The following is a 20388-nucleotide window of genomic DNA, read 5'->3' on the forward strand; positions in this document are numbered from 1 at the left end:
AACCCTACCACTCGAGTAACCAGAGTGGAAATAGGTTTTTTGCTAAACTTTCTAAGGTGACGCAAGTAGCGCGTCATACTAAGGTAAAAAGGGCCTGCGAGCCCCACGATTGTGTGTGTGTCAGGACGGACGCGTACGGTGCTTGACCCATCCCTGCCGTTTTGTATAATAAACAGCAGAGTCACCTTGCTTCTTGCGTGTGTCTCATACTCTATCTGTTTTGGGATATACGGGAGGAGTTGGGGCCTCCCTGCCCGGAGGTCTACGGACTGCCCGGCCGACCCCGGCAGAATTTCCCCCCGACAGCTTCGTTTTACCCATGAGTCAGCGCCATATTCGCTTTTCGGACGTGTTGGCTGCCCGTCTTCAATTGTATAATACTGCCTTCGGGAAGCTTATTTTTCCAAAGATCGCTGCTCCTCACGTGCACTGCATATTCCTGCGTCTGCGGCTTCAAGACAACTTGTTAGTAGCTTGTAATACATCCTATTTCTGTAAGGATCAATGTCGGATCACAGGAGCTCACAGGATATGCAACCTAGTCCATGGCCCTGTAGCCACGCTGTTAGGGAGATTTATCATGTTTATGCTTCATCCCCTCTCCTATTGACACTCCCAGCACTTTTTCCTGGACTTCTGGACTTTTTGTTTCAACCCTGAATGAGTGGAGCCTTCTCCCATTCATTCTTGTGGGCTCTGTCTTTTGGAACTCTATTCTGTGTATTCTGCCTGTACTGTGGAGTCTGTCTGCTCCATAGCTCTTAAAGGCATTACTAATGTGGTTGTTCTTTGTTAGCCCTTTTTCTACCATTCTGGGAGGGGGAGGTCAGTGTGTGTGTGTTGCCTTTGGCAGGAACCCTTGGGTGTCCCTGCCTAGGCTCCATAGTGTCTGGACAGGCAGGAAGTGGGGGTTGAGTCTTCCACCCCCTGTCCTTTGTCTGCCAGAGTGCCTGAATGGGACCAGCTCCCACAGGCGGATCTGGCTGTCTGATTGAACAGCCAAATGCCACTTTCTGTAAAATGCTTAGCGAGATTGAAGAGGAGTGTGTGCTGGAACAGTATAAAAGGTGAGGCTTCAGGAGTGAAAAGCAAGTCGACCACTGGAAGCTTAAGTAAATGAAGAAGGTGACCAGATGCCTGCAGACCCTTTGCCACACCTTTAATCGACCACTGGTGTCCTGACCCCGTTTTCTGTGTGGCAGAGGAGCCCCAAAGAGGACTACTCCATCCCTTTGGCTGGTGGGAACCACCAGTCCCAAGACAAGCTTTGAATTGAGGCATCTCCCGAGGTCCTAGTAGTTTCCAGAGCTGTGGAACCCCAATACCAGGAGACCTGCTGCACATTTTGAGTGCATCATGGTGGAAATGCCAAATCTGTCCAAATCTTTGCCGAGCCCGTGAGGACCCTCCAGAGATCTGATCCAACTCACCCAGTTCCCCTCATCAGAGTGTGGTACTGCAGGAAGCGAAGAAGATTGACTGGGAGATCTGTGTCCTTTGTTAGTGCTGCAGAAAAGATGCCAAAACCGCAGAGTGAACTAAGAAGTTGCTGAAAGTCGTGCCCCAGGTCCTCCCTAAGGACTGCTGCTGAGAGATCCCGTCCATTATCCTGCCTTCAGTCATCAGACCAAGTAATCCGGAGGTCAGGTCCAGAGCTGCAACATCGCGGCGCGTCCAGCAGGACCATTTTCTTCTCAACCTAAGGTACTGTGGGGAAAAAGGTATTGCTTAACTGATTCCAAGACGTCACTCCAGAGGGTTGGAGTGCACCTCTTACCTCTGACTTAGGCTGCTGCTTGTGTCCCTTCATTGAGTTCTTAACAGGTCTCCCTTGTTGGTTGTTAACTTGCTGCTTCTATAACACTAGAGACTGGAAGAAATCCACAGGAACTCTTTGTATTCTGCTGATTGTTAAGACTTTGAGCCCTCTCCGAACTGCCTTTAGCTAGAGGTGCGTTTGGGACTTTAAAGACTTACTGGACGTAGAAACCTTCAATCAAGCTAATGTTACACCAACTAACCATTTTCCTCCCTTTAAGTGACTTTAGTATATGTGTTTGCAGAGTAAATGTATTACTGTAGGAACTGTTAAAAATTGGAAGTGCGCGTAATAACCGATAATACGATAACATTGGTCCTTATCAGAAAGTTTGAGGTAACCAATGCCGCTTTGAGCGGCATGGTTGCCTCCTTACCGCATTCCGGGCCCGGGTTTCTCAAATGAGGATTTACCGGGCCATCGCAACCTTAGCGGACCCGGTAATTCCCCGTCCGAGGAACCCGGACCCGGTCCATCCCCATTCCCATTCGAGCCCCCATAGGGCTCAATGGAAATGGGGATGGAGCTAACAACGGGCCCGTCAATAACGTGCCCGTTGTTAGCTCCCTGGTGTCCTCGCGGGACCCGGTATGGACGCCTGGTTTTTCCAGGCGCCCATTGCGGGTCCCGCGAGGAGACCACGAGGTCTTTACCTGGTGCCGGTAAACCCATTCCACCAACCTTGTAATGAGGGCCATTGTCTTTTACTTTTCTAATGTTGCTACAAACGTATCCGTGAACAAACATAAAACTGAAAGTGCCCTTGACATGTATTCTCAAGCATTCCGAAGTGTTCTAGTGTAAACGTCTAAAGGATTTAAAGTGATTCTGGTGTATATATAATAAATATATATTTTTATATACATTTTCGAGTAACTAATGCTGGATGACCGTTGTTTGTCTTTCCTCTTTTCTCTGGCCTGATGCCTGTGGGCTCCAACGCATTACAAGTGAATAAATAAATAAGTGTAAGAGTTTCACTGCTGTGCATGTCTAGCTAAGGTTCAGTGTACTTGCCTACAGCTCACATCTTCCTCTTAAGGTAAGCCTGACTGCTCTGCCACTCTACCAAGGTCCCGAGGTAGTACAGACTGATACTAAGAGTTGGAGATCTACAAACCACTGGGATAGCTTACTAAAGTATTACTACCAGTAGGGCTTTAGGAAAACTCCCCTAACACCCAGCCTGCTGAAAATACAACGTGAACCTAACAACATGTTAAATCAGACCCTGTTAGGATTCAGGCTAATGAGACTAACCTAATCTCCACTGTCGGCTACCTATGACATTCCAAGCATCCATCCTTCTTTACATCTCATCAGCCTTCACTACAATTAGTAACGAAATTCTGATAAACAGACATACCAAAGTAGTACTGGAGCAAAGCTGGAGCTAACATGTTTGCTGGACGACGTCTTTTCATTCCATCTGGGCGGATAACAAGCTGATCAAACCAATAAATTCAATCCCCGCAATGTGAGACGTGGCCCCTCCAATTCAATATTTACATGACTGCATCAATAGACAATGTGTATGTGCTCCAGCTATGAAGATGACATTCAAATCATCTATAAATTAAACCAAGACTTTACAGATCAGCAAGAAACATTTTAATAATAGACCAGTGGATGACAAACAACAGCTAAAGCTCAAACCCAAACACAACAGAAACCATGATACCCTCAAATAAGATAAATCAACCCATGGAAATCCCTTGGCTGGAAGAGATGTGGGATGCCATCAGTTGAATGAAATAGTCAAAAACGTTGTAATTCATAAGAACAACTGGAACCAAAGCGATGGTCAGAAACTGTTGCTTCTGTGTAAGATCATTTGGATGCAACATGCTATACTTCTCGTAGAACCCTTACTGACATTTTACTTGTACTTTAAAAATTGGGCTATGCCAACAGCCTCCCAGACTATGTGAGCCACCTTCAGAGGTCACAAAACACAGCAGCCAGATTCCTGCAGATACTGAAAAGATTGGAACTCAAGATCCATCACTGGTTTTGATCAAATGCAGGATCCAATTTATACACGCCTGCATAGTCTAGCAAGCATTCCACAGCTGTGGTTAGAAGTAACATTAAAGAAGTTTGATCCAATACGTCATTTCCGCAAGATGCTAAGATCTAGCCTAAGTGACGTTTCTCGGTACAACAAAAAATGTCATGGAGGCAGCTATAAACCCTTGCATTCTGTAAGCGCCCAAGCGTTGTTCTGTAACTTGAACAGCTCTCAGAGGAACCCCTTCCACACCTGTTGCGATGACAAGCCTGGTGCCAAATCTGCACTATAAGGTCTGCACTGCTCAATAAATAAAGTGGATAACTACAGTGGCTTTTACCTTTAAGTCTTGTGTACTCTTAGGGCCTCATTCCGAGTTTGGAGGTAGCCATGGTGCTATTAGCGCCATGGCTGCCTCCAAAATCGGTCCGGGTCCCGGTTCCTTGAATGAGGAGTTACCGGGTCATTCCAACCTTGGAGGACCCGGTAATTCCTCATTCAAAAAACCAATCCCCATTCCCATTTGAGCCCCCATAAGGCTCAATGGGAATGGAGAGGGAGCTAATAACGGGCCCGTTAACAACGGGCCCGTTATTAGCATCCTGGTCCCTTAGCGTCTCCCGCTAAGGGACCTCGTAATAGGGCGGTAAGGGGTTAACGACACCGGTATCCTTAGCGGCGCTGTTAAGCCCTTACCGCAAGGGTCGGAATGAGGCCCTAAGTCTGTCTGACGGTCCTTTTGTGTTACAGACTAGCAATGTCTTGAAATGTCTGGTTTCTAAAACAAGAAAGATGGTCACCTTTTGTTGGAACCAAATGCACAGTATTATATGTTGTCGGGTTTCAGGATTCACTCAGGAGTCATTTTTGTTTGTCTGATGTATTTTATTTCAAATGCTTCCACCTCAGTTTACGGATGTTATGCAAAAATATGAATTTTACTCCAATTCCTAGCAGGCTTCTTTCCACAGACCAACGGTGAACATACTTGATCTTTCTGAAAATTTCAGCTACTAGGTGCACCAATGCTTTCTAAATCAGGGCTTTCAGAATAATTTGCCATCCCTTCTCTTTACCCGACTCATCCATGTCTCCCAATGCCACAACTCCACACGTATAAGGAAGCAGAACTCAACCATTTAGAAACTGTAAGCAGAAGAAAGGAAATCACCATTTTTAAGAACTATAAATATAGAAACAATTTCTAAATGGTATAATTAACAATCTTTTAAAAAAATAATCAAAGAATACACTTTATTTTTGGTTGCGATTCATGTCCCGTTACACCAAATCTTTAATGCATGTGCCATATGTACACGTTAAAATGGTGACATCCCGTTTGCTTTCTTTTTGAAAACCTGTATACCACACTAAATGGAAAATGTTTTGGCAATATTTGAGCAGTTTTACGTGTGCTGGTGTGCTCAGCACAATATGAATATTTACAATAAAATACAAGATACCATTTCATTACTTTAGGAGGTCTGAACTCTCAGAATTCATTCACAACGCCCAGTCCACCATCCACAAGTTTGTGACTTTGCAAGTTACATTTAATTTTCAGAGAACTGAAAATCGCTGGTGGTGGTTGTAATGGGACAGCTTTTGAAATACTCTTTTGAAAAAGTAAACCCACCAGCTGGCTTATTTGATTGGAATCATATTTAACTTGGCTGTTTTTGCATGAACATTAAAGGCAACTTAAATGTACTTTACATATTAACCAGAGAACTGTACAGACCGTGACATTTTGCATAACAATTCATTGTGTGTTACGTCTCGAGGACATGTTTCACATGTAACAGAAAAAGACTGCCTTCCCAGAGTGGATACAATCAATGGTGAATTTACAGAAATCATCTACTGGACTTCATCAGTGCTGTGAATTACTGCATAGAACTAGAGTCATAAAAAGTTTGCCACATCCCCAACAAAAAACACATTTTAATAAAATATCCTAAAGGAAAACAAATTCCCTGTCGTAATTAACATCAGCTTCCTCTACTACTTCCCATGGGGTATGGTAGAGCAATCTTTGCACTAAATAATCTGTCTTAGAAAGACTACAAGTATAAAAAGAGCACAAATTTCCGCAAATTCTCTTGGGATGTGATCGGTCCAATAAACTGGTGCTCGGCAATATGAGTTTTTCAGCTCGTTGGAGTGCAAAACTCTAAACTGGGCATATGTATTATCTCAGTGCTTAGGTCTGACCCTTTATATCCTATTCAATAAAAGTACATAGTAAAGAGATTTCAAAACAAGAAAAGCAAAGGTTTTTTGGAAATGAAAAAAAATCCCTACATGCTATTGATCCCTTAATGTTATCGATCACCCAAAAATGACAATCAATACTGTCAGTGTAATCAGAAAGCTGTCCGGGCCTCAGCACGTCCTTTGTGGTGGCAAATTCTGAAAGCAAATTCTGGGGTTCATCTTATTGTTTCGAAAATGGCATTGTTCCAAAATGCACACACTTTGGAAATGTTCAATAATTTCAATGTCAATATCTAGTTTATTGATGTCATTTTAGAGTGTATTTTGCAGTATCGGTTCCATGTGACTTTTTATTTCATAAAAATACATTTCTCAACAATTACGTCTACATTTTCTTTACTGAATAATTGCTTTTTTATGATTCGTGCAATGTTTTTGAAATAATTTCTCTTAACAATTACTTTGGATTTCACCTACTTTTCCACACCTTTTTGATTGATAGCCTCTTCTTAAAGCACTGTTTGTTTTTGGGCGGCAGTTCTTTCTTTTCATTAGTTCCTATTATGGGAGAGTTGGGACATTACCACCTGAGCCATTCAGATTTTCCTCCTTGTTTGAAAATTCACTGATGTTTTAGCAAAGGGAGACTTTTTTTTAGAAAGGTATTTTTCCAGTACGATTGTTCAAAGAAAATGTGCCATTATTAGAACGTAATTTCTACATGTTAGACCCGGAACATTTATGGGTAACTCTATAGCAGGGGGCGGGAGGGGAGGTTCACATTGGAGCTTGTACTAGATTACACCACTTTAGTCCTGCTATTTACACATTTCTGTTTTTTATCTCATAAACCTTCCTCATCATCCCCTGGTGCAGTTTGAGTGAGGTAAGAGCCATATCTGGAAAAGTGTATTTGGTCCCGCCTCATTTCAGAGGCTTTTTCTATAGATGTGAAGTAAAACTTTTTTTAAAAAATGCATGAATGGCTTCTGCAATAATATGTCGTAATACCAGTAATCTAATAAAGATACTGAAGTTGTTTTAATGATTCAGGATTATCAAATCAGGGTTATTAAATTACACTTCTGGGATAATTCACTCGGAAATCCCACGGAAACATTCAATCCAGTATATGCAATAAAGCACGTGTTAATTGTACTGAACCTTATGCATGCTACTTATTTGATGGGGTAGTGCTACTCCAGTTGCACCCAGACAATTATTAGAAGTTTATTACAGAGTTTTAATCTAGGGGAGGTCTTAGAATTCTTCCTTTAGCACTACCATGTTCCCACTGGACTGCATATCTTAATCTTCCGCAATGGAAGTAGAGTAGTTGCGTAATTTGCACCACACTTTCAATAAAGGTCCATATCTTTATTTCCAGCAGTTCTCCGATTCTTGAGCAGTGTTTACTGCTGATGCTGTCATGTGATTGGCAAAACAAAATTATGAAAGTCCTGGTGCGGTAAGGTTCCTGCATCATACAGTCCTTCAATGAATGTTCCAAATATACTGTACCTCTTGCCGCGCTGCCGATGGTTCAACTGTGATTTCATTTTTATCCCACATTACCACATTGTAACAGAACATTTTTACAATTAATTACTTTTTTAAAACATCAACTGGATTTTCAAAAAGCATTCATCGTATAACCCAAAGCACGATTGCTCCACTTGGAATGCGGATTTGCTGCAGATACTTCAATGAACACATCGAGATGTGGTTATTCATCCGTGGGAGGTGGGCACGAGCACTACGATATATGGAACAGTTCCTTGACTTCACATAGACATAAACTGTATTGAGATAGTTGATTCCCGAGCAGTACTATGAAAAGAGCTTGTTGCGTGCTGCTTTCATCCATCAAGATGCTTATAGAACATGTCGGAGGATAGTGGGGTTAGCAGACACGATCAAGCACAGACATGATTGCCATTGACGGTAGTACAACATATGCTACAACAAAGAAAAGGACAAAAAAAAAAGGACTGGGCCGACACCATCACGAAAATGTTCAAAAAGTGCTTCTTCACACTGCTCCATGTATGGAATGCAAATACTGTACAGGTAAGACACAGGGTTCCGTCCGCACACTGTATGTGTTTCTGTCAAACATTGCTTTCAATCTGTTCATTTGTTTCACAACAGTTTGTTTGCTCCATTTGCTCACAGTCCACGCTGACCTCGCTGATGTCCATGCTACAGTCTGAGATACTGTCTGAATGGTCCATTTGCTCGGATTTGGTGCCCTGGTGTAATTCAGTACTGGAGCACGAAGCGATCAGTAAACTCACTTCGGGATCGAGAACAGTGTCTTCACCGGCGGCTAAGATCACAGCTTCTTTGGCTTGTCGGATACAGTTGAGCCACTGCTGCTTGTTGAAGGTGTCATTGGCTTGAAGTGAGTGGGTCTGGCTCTGGCTCCCACTTTTGAAGCTTACTCTGAAGAAGTTTTTAACTGAAAGAGCAAGAGAGATATTTTAGAATCACACTGTGGGCTACACATGGAGGTTTCAAACAGGTGTCAGAGCAGTATACCCCTTGTAGTGCAGACATTTATATGCCTTAGCAAGGGAACAAATGCTACATTTCTGCAAATCAAACTATCATCAAAATCAAGGAACTGATGCCGGTTTGAGAAATATCTAGCACACAAAAGAAATGTGTCCCTTTCTTGTAACTGCTTCAAAAGACAAAAGGTATAACATAAGGGTTGATCATTAAGTTAAATTGGCCATTACTAAAATTGCAAATATGAACAAGTCTGTAAAAAGGCATGGTGGGAATATTCTACTACTGGGACAGCGTTCCCCATACCACTGTCGATTGGATGTCGTTAGAGTTCAATGTGGCAGAGGAGACAGTAAAATGGATGGGTTTGCCATAATGTCCCTCATCCAGAATGGCAAAAATAGGTGTACTGACTCTGTAATCAAAGCCTACATAAGAAAGCATAAGGTATTTACTTGTCACATAAATAAATGAGAGGCCACATTATACACAAAATTTAGACAAGATTAAAGCACAAGAAAGACCAGAAAGAGGAAAGGGAGAAAAAGATTTAAAAAAAGGTTCTAGACTAGAGCAGGAGATCAATTCAGAGATTACCTGTTTTCTAGTGAGAAAGGAACACAAACTCAATACTACAAATAACCAGGAGTATTTCCAGAAGTAAGGAAGGGAACCGCATCTCATTCCTCAACTCTGTCTAAAAAGGTCAATTGAGCTGGTTCCATCGACTGGGTTGTGCCTTGCGTCTGAAGGACACATGCCTAGATTATATTGGAAGCATCCTGTAAAAGGGTCTAGAATAGCAACCCCAATACCCGTAGAGGTATATCCGTACTTCTTTCATTGTTGCTAAAGGCACCGCGTATGGATCCTCCAACCCGCACTTCGCCGTCCTGTAAGTCTTCCAGCAGTAGATCCTTCACTGGAATTGGCTGCCGGTAGAGTTGGTAGAAGAGTTGTTCATTTTGGGTCAACATTCTTGTAATAACCAGCACTTCTTGAAACAGGAAGACGTGCAGTTTCTGAAAAATAACAGATATATGTATAAATTGGCATCTTCCTGCTACCAGCCGCGTGAACTATAATGCATCACGCAAGATCATTTGGTCATTAGAAACAAAGTTTGTGTTCTTTCGAAATACCAAAGTGACGGATTCAAATCGAAATGACAGCAGTTGTAAACTATTCTTCTGTTAATATAATTTAACATGGAAAAAAACATTTCTTAAAATAATAATAATCTAGGATTGTCCGCAAATAAATGTTTTCTTGGAATATTTGAAGAGGTTTATGTCTCTGAAAACCTACAGTGAAACAAAATTTAAGAACATACAGCCTTTTATTTCAAAATCCCAAAAATGAGCAGCTCAGACAGAAAAAAAGCATGTCTGATGGACAAAAAAAACCCTCTGTTATTTTTATTTGTTAATTACCCTAACGGAGAGCATATTTTAAAAAAATCTATAAATGGTCTTGTTTATAAATAATTAAAGATAATTAAAGATAATTCCCTGGATCAATTACCATGGATGAGTATAAAACATAAAACAAGTGCTTAATTAATGGGTGATTAGTAACTTCACAATCTATCCCACAGGGAGGGCTCATTAGCTGCTTCGTGCACAGGCACTCAATTTCCATCGCAGCATTTTCTAGGAGAAGCAGAGTGCAATAAACAAAGCCAAATGATCAAAGTCAGGGCCTCCAGGAGGAGTTCATGTTAACCTCGGTTCTTTAAAGGTCATGGCGAGGTGGAGGAGGGGTGGGAGGAGGCTGTTGACTGATGTTTGTGAGGCGGCCAAGGGAAATGCCTGAAACATGACGGTCTGTTCTAAAGCTGCGACATGAAAGAACCCGTGAAAGGACAAGGCCCCTGTGACCTTCCCATCACTCACCCACAGGCCCCTACCCAACAGGGCCGATGCAACCACACCACTAAACGACGCGGCCAGACTCTAAACAAAAAAAACAATCTGTCCCACTGCTGTCGTCGACATGGCTTGTTAGAAAAAGATAAACGGAAGCGTTCCCAGGGCAAACTGTCGGCTCATTCGCAGGGCATATGGACACACGTTGAATATTTTACACGCAAACCCATTTAAGTGACGTTCATAAATTGCAAGACAGTGGAACTCACGATGGCATTGGCGGAATTAATTCCTCCAAACTTGTTTAACGTTACTACTGGGGGATGCGGAGGTAGATCCTCAGAATTCGGAGTTTTGTTTATCCCCATATGTAAGGATTCTGAAAGGACTCCCCTGGGCGTTGGACATATTGCCACCTGCAGTAATTCCACTTATAATAATTGCTCCGTTTTTCTGGAGGAAATCCCTCCTACTATCCTCCAACCACATCATTTGGAGGAGTGGTACAAATAGGAGTAATTCAATTAGCGCCATTTTTTGTTTTGGCTATTAGCTGACACTCTAGCTGAAACTATTGTGTTACAGTCCAGCTAGGGAGAATTGGAATATGAGAAGGGACACAAAGCTTGTAGGTGTTGTTTGGTTATTTGACTGCCCATGGCCATATTAATCCCTATGGCAATTCCCACCCACATCTTGCCACGCCCTGCCCAAAACACATCCTCCTGGTATCTTTTTGAGCTAACATTATCAAGCCTTACCATCAAACTTCTGAAAGTGAATGACATAATAGGAGCTGTAAATATGCTACTGGTGTAATAAAACATTTCTTAACCGGGTCTGCCTTCAGTCACTCAATTTATAAGCACTATGCGTGTCCTTCACTGACAGCATGTTGAAAACAAGTGTTGGCAAAGCCAACAGTTTTGGCTTGTGTATAAATCTTAGGCAATGACAGGCATTGCTATTATATGCCCAGGTACTCGTACCATTTTGAAGCAGCTACCATTGATGGCTAGTTAATACCTCTAAGGCAGTGTCAGGCAAATGCCTTTCCTAAACAGAACTGTTGGCATTGCCAATGCTGGTTTCCCTCTGCCTCCTTACTTGTGACAAGGACAACGTGTCGGTCCGTCTGCCATACAAGAGCGATACTTCAGCAAGGATTTGCTCATTTATAAACACCTTTTTCGCAGGCCAGAAACACTTTAAAACTTGGGAAGGTTTCAAATGTCCAAAAATACACCAGATGTCCAAATGATATATACCAACCTGGTCTTGGCATAAATAAATGTGGCATCAGAATTTTAGAAAAATTGAACATCTTTACTTGTATGTAAAACGTTCCTGAAATGTAGAGAATGTTCCATGAATAAGTGAATTTAACTATAAGCGTGTAGTCCCCAATACTGTTGGCCTCAATGCAATATCTTGACTTAATTGTGTCAATGTGTAATTAATACACAATGAAGATGATAATGTAATTTTCTAATACTGCACTTCATGTCGGATTCATTCACACTCCAAGCGCTATAATGACAGTTGTTATTAGTATGCCATTTTCAACTGTGCTTGATTGATCAACCTGAGAAGGATGTCGGGATTTGTGAAGTGGAGGCTGCCCTCATTTTAGAGGCCAGCACTTTACTCTTACGTGGTCTAAATGTGATTGAAAGTGGTGAAAACTGGATTACATGCTTTTTAAATATGACTAGAGAGTCAGTCACCATTTCTTTCATGCACTAAACTCTCTTCCTGAGATTTAGAGATTTAAACATTGGGCCTAGTACTGTTAAGAGACGTTGATGTTTAATCCATGCTCGCACAATCTGCCACTTAAGCAGATTTTCACTGAATTCGATCTGAAAGTTGCCATCATTTCCCTGGCTTCATTGATGTACCAAAATGCCCTCTTTTTGGCATTGTTCACTGAGTCGAAAGGGCAGATCTACTGCAGATGCATTCCCAAAATGCTCTCACAATCAAACCATAACAGCTCTGTGCTTATTAACGCTGCTCAACATCTATATACATAACTAATGCTTAGGTATGTTTCCGTACGCAGCTGATGCAATTCATCAGTATTAGGTTGCCTTCTGCTGTCCAAATAGCAAAGTGCACCTCTATGTGCCCTTCCAATTCAACAACAGTTATCATTTTAACAACCGAAGGAGCACGGTTCTATGTGGTCACCTTCACCTTCCACTATCGCAAACAATCAGAATAATTTCAAGTTACTTCTTTCCACCCCCACTTCTCTTCACACAGGGAACAGCGGTACCATTGTCAATGAACAGTTAATTACCAGCTCAACATTTCAGTCTCTAAAGAGCGAAATGCTGTAGGATTAATGCCTCCTCACGAGTTAAAACTGAAAGCTGGTGCTGTAATTATGCTACTATGCAGTCGTATTCCATCATAGAGACTGCAATGGAACAAGGTTGACAATTACGCATCTACAAAGAAACATCATAGAGGCCTATGTAATCGATGGAACTTAGATACTGTTATTACACCGTGCATAATTGTCATTACATCTTATACAAATATGCTTTTCAAATTCAAAAGAAGACAGTTACCTATACATTTAACCTTATCAATGACAAATAGTAAGTCACTGGGACCTACGCCCCCTTCCTGGAAGCGATCACTCAGGAATTTCCGATATTAAAGAAGGGGGATAGAAGTGACCCTATGAATTACCAACCGATATTCACCTTTAAGATATGCTAGGACGGCGTAGTAATTATTTTATTAAGCTCTTGCAACTGAGTTTTCCCATTACATAGCAGTGTAAATAACAGGTGCTGCTATTACCCAACCCTTAAGGTACTGAACATATGGCCCACGGAAGGAAGACACGCTAATTCAGTCTTTGTGGGACAGGAACATGCAGCTTACAGGTTTCATACAGATCTCAAAAGTGACTACTTACCATACTGAACTATCAAACCTGCTGTGAAAAAAGGTGCCTGGACCAAAAGAAGACCACTAATACAGCAATATGTGCAACAGTAAGTAAAACAAAAAACAAAAAAAGTGTTTATATGCATGCATGTTCGACTATATTGCAATGCGTGTGTGTACAAGAATTTGCAATTGTAATTTCCCCTCTCTTCTCCACTAACATAACCCCGCCGCCGCCCCTTTCACATCTGCCAGAGTGCCCAGCAGCAGAGTGAGGTATATCCAGGATTAGAATGCAACATTCTTGCTCAAGTCACTGCAGTCCAGCCTGCTCCCTATATTCTTGATTCTGTTTGAGCACAGCTTTCTGCTTCCATGCCTGTTCCTGTTCCTATTGCCAAGACTGCTGTTTCTGCTCTTGCTACCGTTCTTGTGTTCCACTTGTTGGTTCCCTTCTTTCACCGGTCCATGCCTGGTTAGCCTGGTGTTGCCATTCTTCATTCTGTTCCTGTGGTCCAGCCCCTGCCTCGATTCTTGCTGCTGCCCCTGTAGTACATCCTGCTGTCTCCGTTCAGGTTTCCGTTTCTCTGTACCAACCTGCTGCCTCCGTTTGTTTCTGTGAACCAACCTGCTGCTTCTACACCTACTCATGTTCACACTTATTTTGTCAAACATTCACATTGCCAGACATTTTATTTCTTTTTTTTAATTAAAATGATATAGTTTAAACATAAACTTTTCATTTAGTCATTTAAGAAATAAATCTCATAATTAACTCAAATTTCCAAGCATAATATCTCACAGACAAGTGCAAACAACACCTAATTAGTTCCTTAATTTGTCATGGGCAAAATATGGCAAAGGCATTTACTTTGTCATGCCTTTACTTTTTCTGCTTGCATAGTGAAGATGGTACTGGATGTGGTAAGGCATAAAAGGGTAGCTAGGGCAAGAATATGGGGTATCAATGAGGTGGGTGCAGGGCTTTCTCCCCTGCAATGACAAAGAGCCTCATTACGACCCTGGCGCTAAGTGAAAAACGATGGAGGTAAATGGTTACCGCCATCGTTTTCTGCCAGGTCCGATCATGACCCGTGACCGTTAACTACGATGCCACTAGCGGCATCGTAGTTAACGCTGCCGCTAACTGCGCCAAGGGCGCGCGCACGCGACCTCCCACACCGTACTTAGCGCCATGGCGGAAAGGTACGCGAATGCCGACCCAAGCGGACATGCACCTAACGCCATCACCCAGCCCGTTAAGTACCTTACCGCCATGGTGCTAATTACGCCATCGCGAACCAACCGTAAAGGGCCATGTAAAGTGAATGCAGCTGCCACAGGTGCACAGAAACAGCACAGGTGAAGGCAATAGAGACTCAGGAAGTACAAAAAGAGCACACCCCACCCCTTCCCACACCCAGTCACACTCCACAATGATACCAATACGACTAGCAATGTTGGGGCTGGAGGACCTGATAGCAATGCAAGTGCTACAACAGCAACAACAACAACAGGCAGCACAGAGGAGACGCAGGAGGAGAAGGAGGGCAAGGCAGGCCCAGCAAGCCCCACCAGCACAGCCAGTGCCACCACGCAGGCAGCCCCCAATCCCACGCATCAGAGCCAATCCATTCAACCTCACTGCTGAGCAGATCCACACCCTGTACCGTTTGGACCGGGACACCATCACCGCCATCGTAGACATGACACACAACGACATCGTCAGCATGAAATCCAACCGCCATCCCACCCCTACTGAAGGTAGTGTCTGTACTCCACTTCCTGGCCACAGGCACCTACCAGCACACAGTGGGGCACTTGCATGGCATTTCACAACCATTATTCTCACGAACACTCAACCAAGTGGTCGATGCCCTCCTCAAGCACACAGACGACCACATCTCATTACCACGGACTGCCCAGGAGATTGCAAACACCAAAGTGGGTTTCCATGCACTAGCCGGCATACCCGGTTGCATTGGTGCCATCGACTGCACCCATGTGGAATTGGTGGTTCCACGTGCCATGGAGGTACCGTACCGCAACCGGAAACAGTTCCACTCAATCAACGTGCAAATGGTCTGTGACTCCAACAAGATCATCACACATTGTTGTGCCCGATTCCCCGGATCAACCCATGATTCTATGGTCCTGAGGAACTCCACAATATCACGCTACATGGAGCGACATGCAGGCCCAAGATCCTGGCTACTCGGTGAGTCCAATGTCATGGAAGTGGGCAGGTGAATGACGTACCGATGCATACTCCACCTGGCTGAAAGGGGGGGGAATGATGCATACTCCACCTGGCTGAAAGGGGGGGGGAATGATGCATACTCCACCTGGCTGAAAGGGGGGGGGAATGATGCATACTCCACCTGGCTGAAAGGGGGGGATGATGCATACTCCACCTGGCTGAAAGGGGGGGAGGGGGAATGATGCATACTCCACCTGGCTGAAAGGGGGGGGAATGATGCATACTCCACCTGGCTGAAAGGGGGGGGGGGAATGATGCATACTCCACCTGGCTGTGAGTAGCAGAGAGAACAGAGCCAGAGGATACCCTGAAGCAACCCATACTCCACCCAACACCAGTAAAGCCAATAGCAGCCCTACCATGTGAATGAGGTTGTGTCCCAACCATGACACAACCATCTGCAAGTGCATTCTACCAAATCAGACCACATTGTCAACAATGAAAAGCACCTACATGCACGTCACCAAACACCATCAACCTATAGGCCTGTCCCCCATAACTGCCCACGAAGGAGGCACATGACGGACAGAAACATCAACACACCATTACACAGACAGCAGGGCCCCCAAAATGTCCCTGTTTACATCAGCATTGCTCACTGGGGTCATGATGAGGCCCACAGCAATGTTGCAATAATGTGTGCATTGCCATCACAGGACATGTGCCAGGCCAACTAACCAAACGGCATGAACGGACACAGTGGATGGGCACTCACAATGCACTCAACCACTCTGCATACATTGGGTGATGGCATGCAAAACAGGCCATGGGAGCCATGAGCATAACTGGTTGCATTGCGTGAATCAATTAGTGCATGTAGAAGTGAGCCAAAGTAACAGTTGGATGCAAGCCATGGTGGCACATCATGTTCTTGATCAGACGACATGACTGACACATACATTCTCACCTACATACAGGTGATGCAGGCTATCCCCTGAAGAGGTGGCTCCTTACACCAGTCCGGAACCCGCAGAACCAGCACGAGGAGGACTTCAACCGTGCACATACACGTACCCGTGTGGTCATAGAGCAGACATTCGGCCTATTGAAGGCACGGTTCCGAAGCCTCAGCAGGTCTGGTGGGGCACTCCTGTACCGCCATGAGAAGGTGGCAAAGATCGTCATGGCATGTGTCATGCTACACAATATGTGCATCAGACGGAATGTGCCCCTGCCCCCTGACGCAGAACTGCAACCACCTGACGATGAGGATGAGGAGGGTGCAGATGGGGCGGCACCCCATGGAGGAGGCGATGCACAGGAGGGGCGTGCAATACGCCAAACTATCATCGACCACTGCTTCTAGCACACACGGCTGGTGTGTATCACATGGAGACTGCACTTGGGGCACTGTGTGTCTCTGGGACATGCACACTGTGGACTGTACACCAATAAAGCACACATATGCAATGAAAATGTCCACACATTTCATTTCGGGAAAGCAAAAAGTGTATTTCAATCATAAAACGTCGTGACACAACCCCTCCCCCCTGCACACCCCAACACACCCCCTCCCACCTCCTCCCTGCACACCCCAACACACCCCCTCCCACCTCCCCCCTGCACACCCCAACACACCCCCTCCCACCTCCTCCCTGCACACCCCAACACACCCCATGTAAGTGTCAACAGATGCCTGTGACAGTGGCCACAGGCTGTTACAAGCCCCCTCTCCCGGCCCCCGGGGCACCCCTGGCTGTGGAGCGCAGGTTACGTCCGGAACGTCGGACGGGGCTGCTCTGTGCAGAACTGGCAGCGGAGGATGTCCCTGTCTGCCCCCGTGCATGCACATCCTGTAGGGTGTGGGTGAGCTCAGTGAGCGCACGACGCAACCCGGCAAGTTCACCACAGATGTCCCTAGACATGGCCTGCATGGCATCCCTCAGGGTGGCAGTGCTCTGCGCTACGTCGGCCCTTAGGGTCTCCGTGGCCTGTTCAATGGTTGCCCTAGCCCCCACACATTCCGTGGCATGCTCAGTCAGCATCGTGGACAATTGTTGCTGCGGTTCTATGATGTCCTCGAGGGACTGCTGCCCCTGCTGGGCCATGCCCAGTGCTGGTGGTGTGATGGAGGGGCTGCTCCCCTCCTGTGGACTGAGGACTGGGCATGGGGTAGAAGGCCACTCCTCTTCCTCTGTGTGCCCCTGTGTGTGATCCTCATGGGGGCTGGCGTTTGACAAACAGGGGGAATGTAGAAGGTCAGTGGGGCTTCTGACTTCGTGCTCCTCAATGTCAGAGTCTGAACATGCAGAAATTGCAGCTGTTTCACCCATGTTGCTGCTGGCCGCAGACCCGGTGCCTTTTGTGGCAGGCAATGTTGGTACAGGTGGAGCTGCTGCTGCTGGCCTGCTGCCTACAGGGGTGCTTGCCGGTGGGCCGTCCGGTTTGCTTGCAGTGGATTCTGCTTGTTGTGGGGTCTGCCTCACTGCAGCTGAGGTTGAGGGTGCGGGGATGGTATTATTGGCCTTCTTGGCTTTCTTCGTCGCAGGGATGTCCTGGTCCTCGGGGTGTGAATCTGTGCCTGTGGTGGAGCAAAGGAGGGAGGGCGTTATTGATGGGTCTGCGGACCTTGGAATGACAATGATTGACATTATTCTGGTCAGTAGATGAGGCAGATTTCAGGCAGGGCCATGCAGGTTGTCTCCTTTTTGTGTGGAATGTGGACGCAGGTATGTGGGTGCCAGCAGTGTATACAGGGTGGTGCTCGCATGTGGCTATGGGCAGTGTGGAGCTAATGTGTTGCATTTACACTCTAGGGCAACCTTGTGCTACACATGAATGGACTGCAGTGACTATGGCATATCTTGTTTGAGGCACCTACCTTCATCGCCTGATGTCGGAACTCCCCTTTCCATCCCTCCGACGCCTTCAATGCCTTCCATGCCAATCGTGGTTGCACAAATCTCCTCCCACGGTTGGAGTTTTAGTGGGGATTCCGAACCTCCACCGGTACCCAGGGCAAGGTTGCGGTTCGCAGAGATGACGGCTCTGACCCATATGCGAAGGTCATCCCAGCGCTTCCTGCACCGCTGTGGGGTGCGGGGTACGGTCCCCTCCGCGCTGACGCGCTCGGCCACCAGGGCCCAGATGGCCTTCTTTTTTGCTATCGCTGGCCTGGTCATTTCCGGCGAGAAAACGACAGCTGCGTTGTCTTGCAGGGTCTCCGCAAGCATGCAGAGTTCCTACCGGCTAAATCTTTCCTGGCGTTGGCGGTCACATGCCTTCTTAACAACTTTAGGCATTTTTGGGTAGTTGGATGGGTGGGTGATTGGTTGGGACAGGTGTCAGGGTTGGATCTGGTGTTGTTCGGAAGGATGGCAATGGATTGTGTTTTTACAGATGGCCGACGTGCTGTTTCCCGTTCCGCCGCGATGACGCTATTTCCGGTTCTGCTTTTCACGGTGACCGCTAATTGCGGCCACCGCTAATTACGGTGGCCGCTACTTACGGTGGCGGAAGTGCACCTTGCTCGCCCTACGATGCCGGTAGGGGCCTTTTCCGCCATGGCGTTAATTGCATTACCGCCATGGCGTAATGCTCGTGCGCGATAGGTCATAATGTGGCGCTCTTTACGCCATCGGCCCACGGCGTAAAAGCTCATTACGCCATGGCGGTAATGACGGCAGATTACCGCCTGGGTCGTAATGAGGCCCAAAGTAAATGTATGGCTGGGTGAATGTAGAAAAAGTAGACACAGTAAATGTCTGGAGAAGTAAATGTGACAAGTCATAGCAAAGTGAATGCTAGCAGAGAAAAGACACGCATACACGTAGCCTTGCTCTCGTTCCTACTATCCAACCTATGGGTTCTATTCTTGCTCCTGTGGTCTAACCCACCTCTTCCGTTGTTCGCCTGGTTTCTCTGGTCCAGCATGACTCGATTACGAATTCCCAAATATCCCAAGCCGCAGCCCCTCAGGGCACTGCCTTCTCCTCTCTCTGTGTCTTGTGCTGGACCCTTGTGCGCCGGTTTTCTTGCAGATGGCCATCATTGGCTCTCATGTGTGACTCTGCTGCCACGGAATTATTCCTGTCTTACTCCTTGTCACTGTTATTACTCGGGTGCAGCAGCAGAAAACTGGACTCTCCTCCGTGAGCTTAGAGATGTAAAAACATTTAAGAATAACCTACATGGAGAACTATGCATGTTTCGGGGTCTGGCCACTACTATTTATGAACCACGAGTAATCGTAAAATACTGCATAAAATACTGAATATTGCTATGCCCGATTGTAAAATTGTAGGTGGCAATTACTACCTGAAGTAGAAGTAAATAGACCAATGGCACAACACTGCTACTGATGTCATGTTTGCAGCATGGCACAATCCAGCCAATTGGGAAAACTGGCTGAAAGAAGCAAAAATATACCACTGACCAAAGTGTCGCACAAACCACTGCCCTGATCATTTGAATGTTTGGTGACCCGGTCTGGCCTACACTTTAAGTAGTGGAAACTGGTTCTGGTTATGACATTTTAAGACGAGCTCAGAGCTGATCTTATTTTTGGTGGTAATGAACACCATTTTTAGGTGCTTTCGTTAGTGCGACTTAATTTGCTGGCTAGGTATCCACCACCACTGGGTGGTGTTTTATGGTTCTGCAAATTGCTCTACGTTAACAGTGACAATAATCGCCTTGGAAAGTGGTGTGAATGCCCTCTGTGGCTCTTTCCCAATGCCTGGCCTGTTTGGTGCAGGGCAGACATGGGGGAAAGCTCAGTGCAGGCAGAATGGAAACGCTCACTCACTGCAAGAGCACTTCCATTCATTTTTTAGTTTTGGAGTTAAGGAAC

At 45.4% G+C, this 20388-nt stretch overlaps 1 protein-coding gene across 4 annotated transcripts in view; it reads right to left on the reverse strand.

The window, feature by feature from the left end:
* Nucleotides 1–7409: 7409 nt before the first annotated feature.
* The window catches only part of ARHGEF3 (Rho guanine nucleotide exchange factor 3), a 1464987-nt gene continuing 1452008 nt past the window's right edge, over nucleotides 7410–20388 (reverse strand). For 3 of the 4 annotated variants that reach the window (XM_069643668.1, XM_069643670.1, XM_069643669.1), the window contains 2 exons: nucleotides 9397–9583; nucleotides 8026–8508 (listed from right to left, as the gene is read on the reverse strand). In XM_069643668.1, coding sequence (XP_069499769.1) covers nucleotides 8159–8508; nucleotides 9397–9583 — 537 coding nt within the window. In that variant the 3' untranslated portion in view covers nucleotides 8026–8158. Of the gene's footprint in view, nucleotides 8509–9396; nucleotides 9584–20388 lie in introns of all 4 variants that reach the window. The other variant, XM_069643671.1, reaches the window with a different exon arrangement.

Source organism: Ambystoma mexicanum, chromosome 2p (assembly GCF_040938575.1).
Source record: "Ambystoma mexicanum isolate Mex_15411 chromosome 2p, UKY_AmexF1_1, whole genome shotgun sequence".
Taxonomy (NCBI): domain Eukaryota; kingdom Metazoa; phylum Chordata; class Amphibia; order Caudata; family Ambystomatidae; genus Ambystoma; species Ambystoma mexicanum.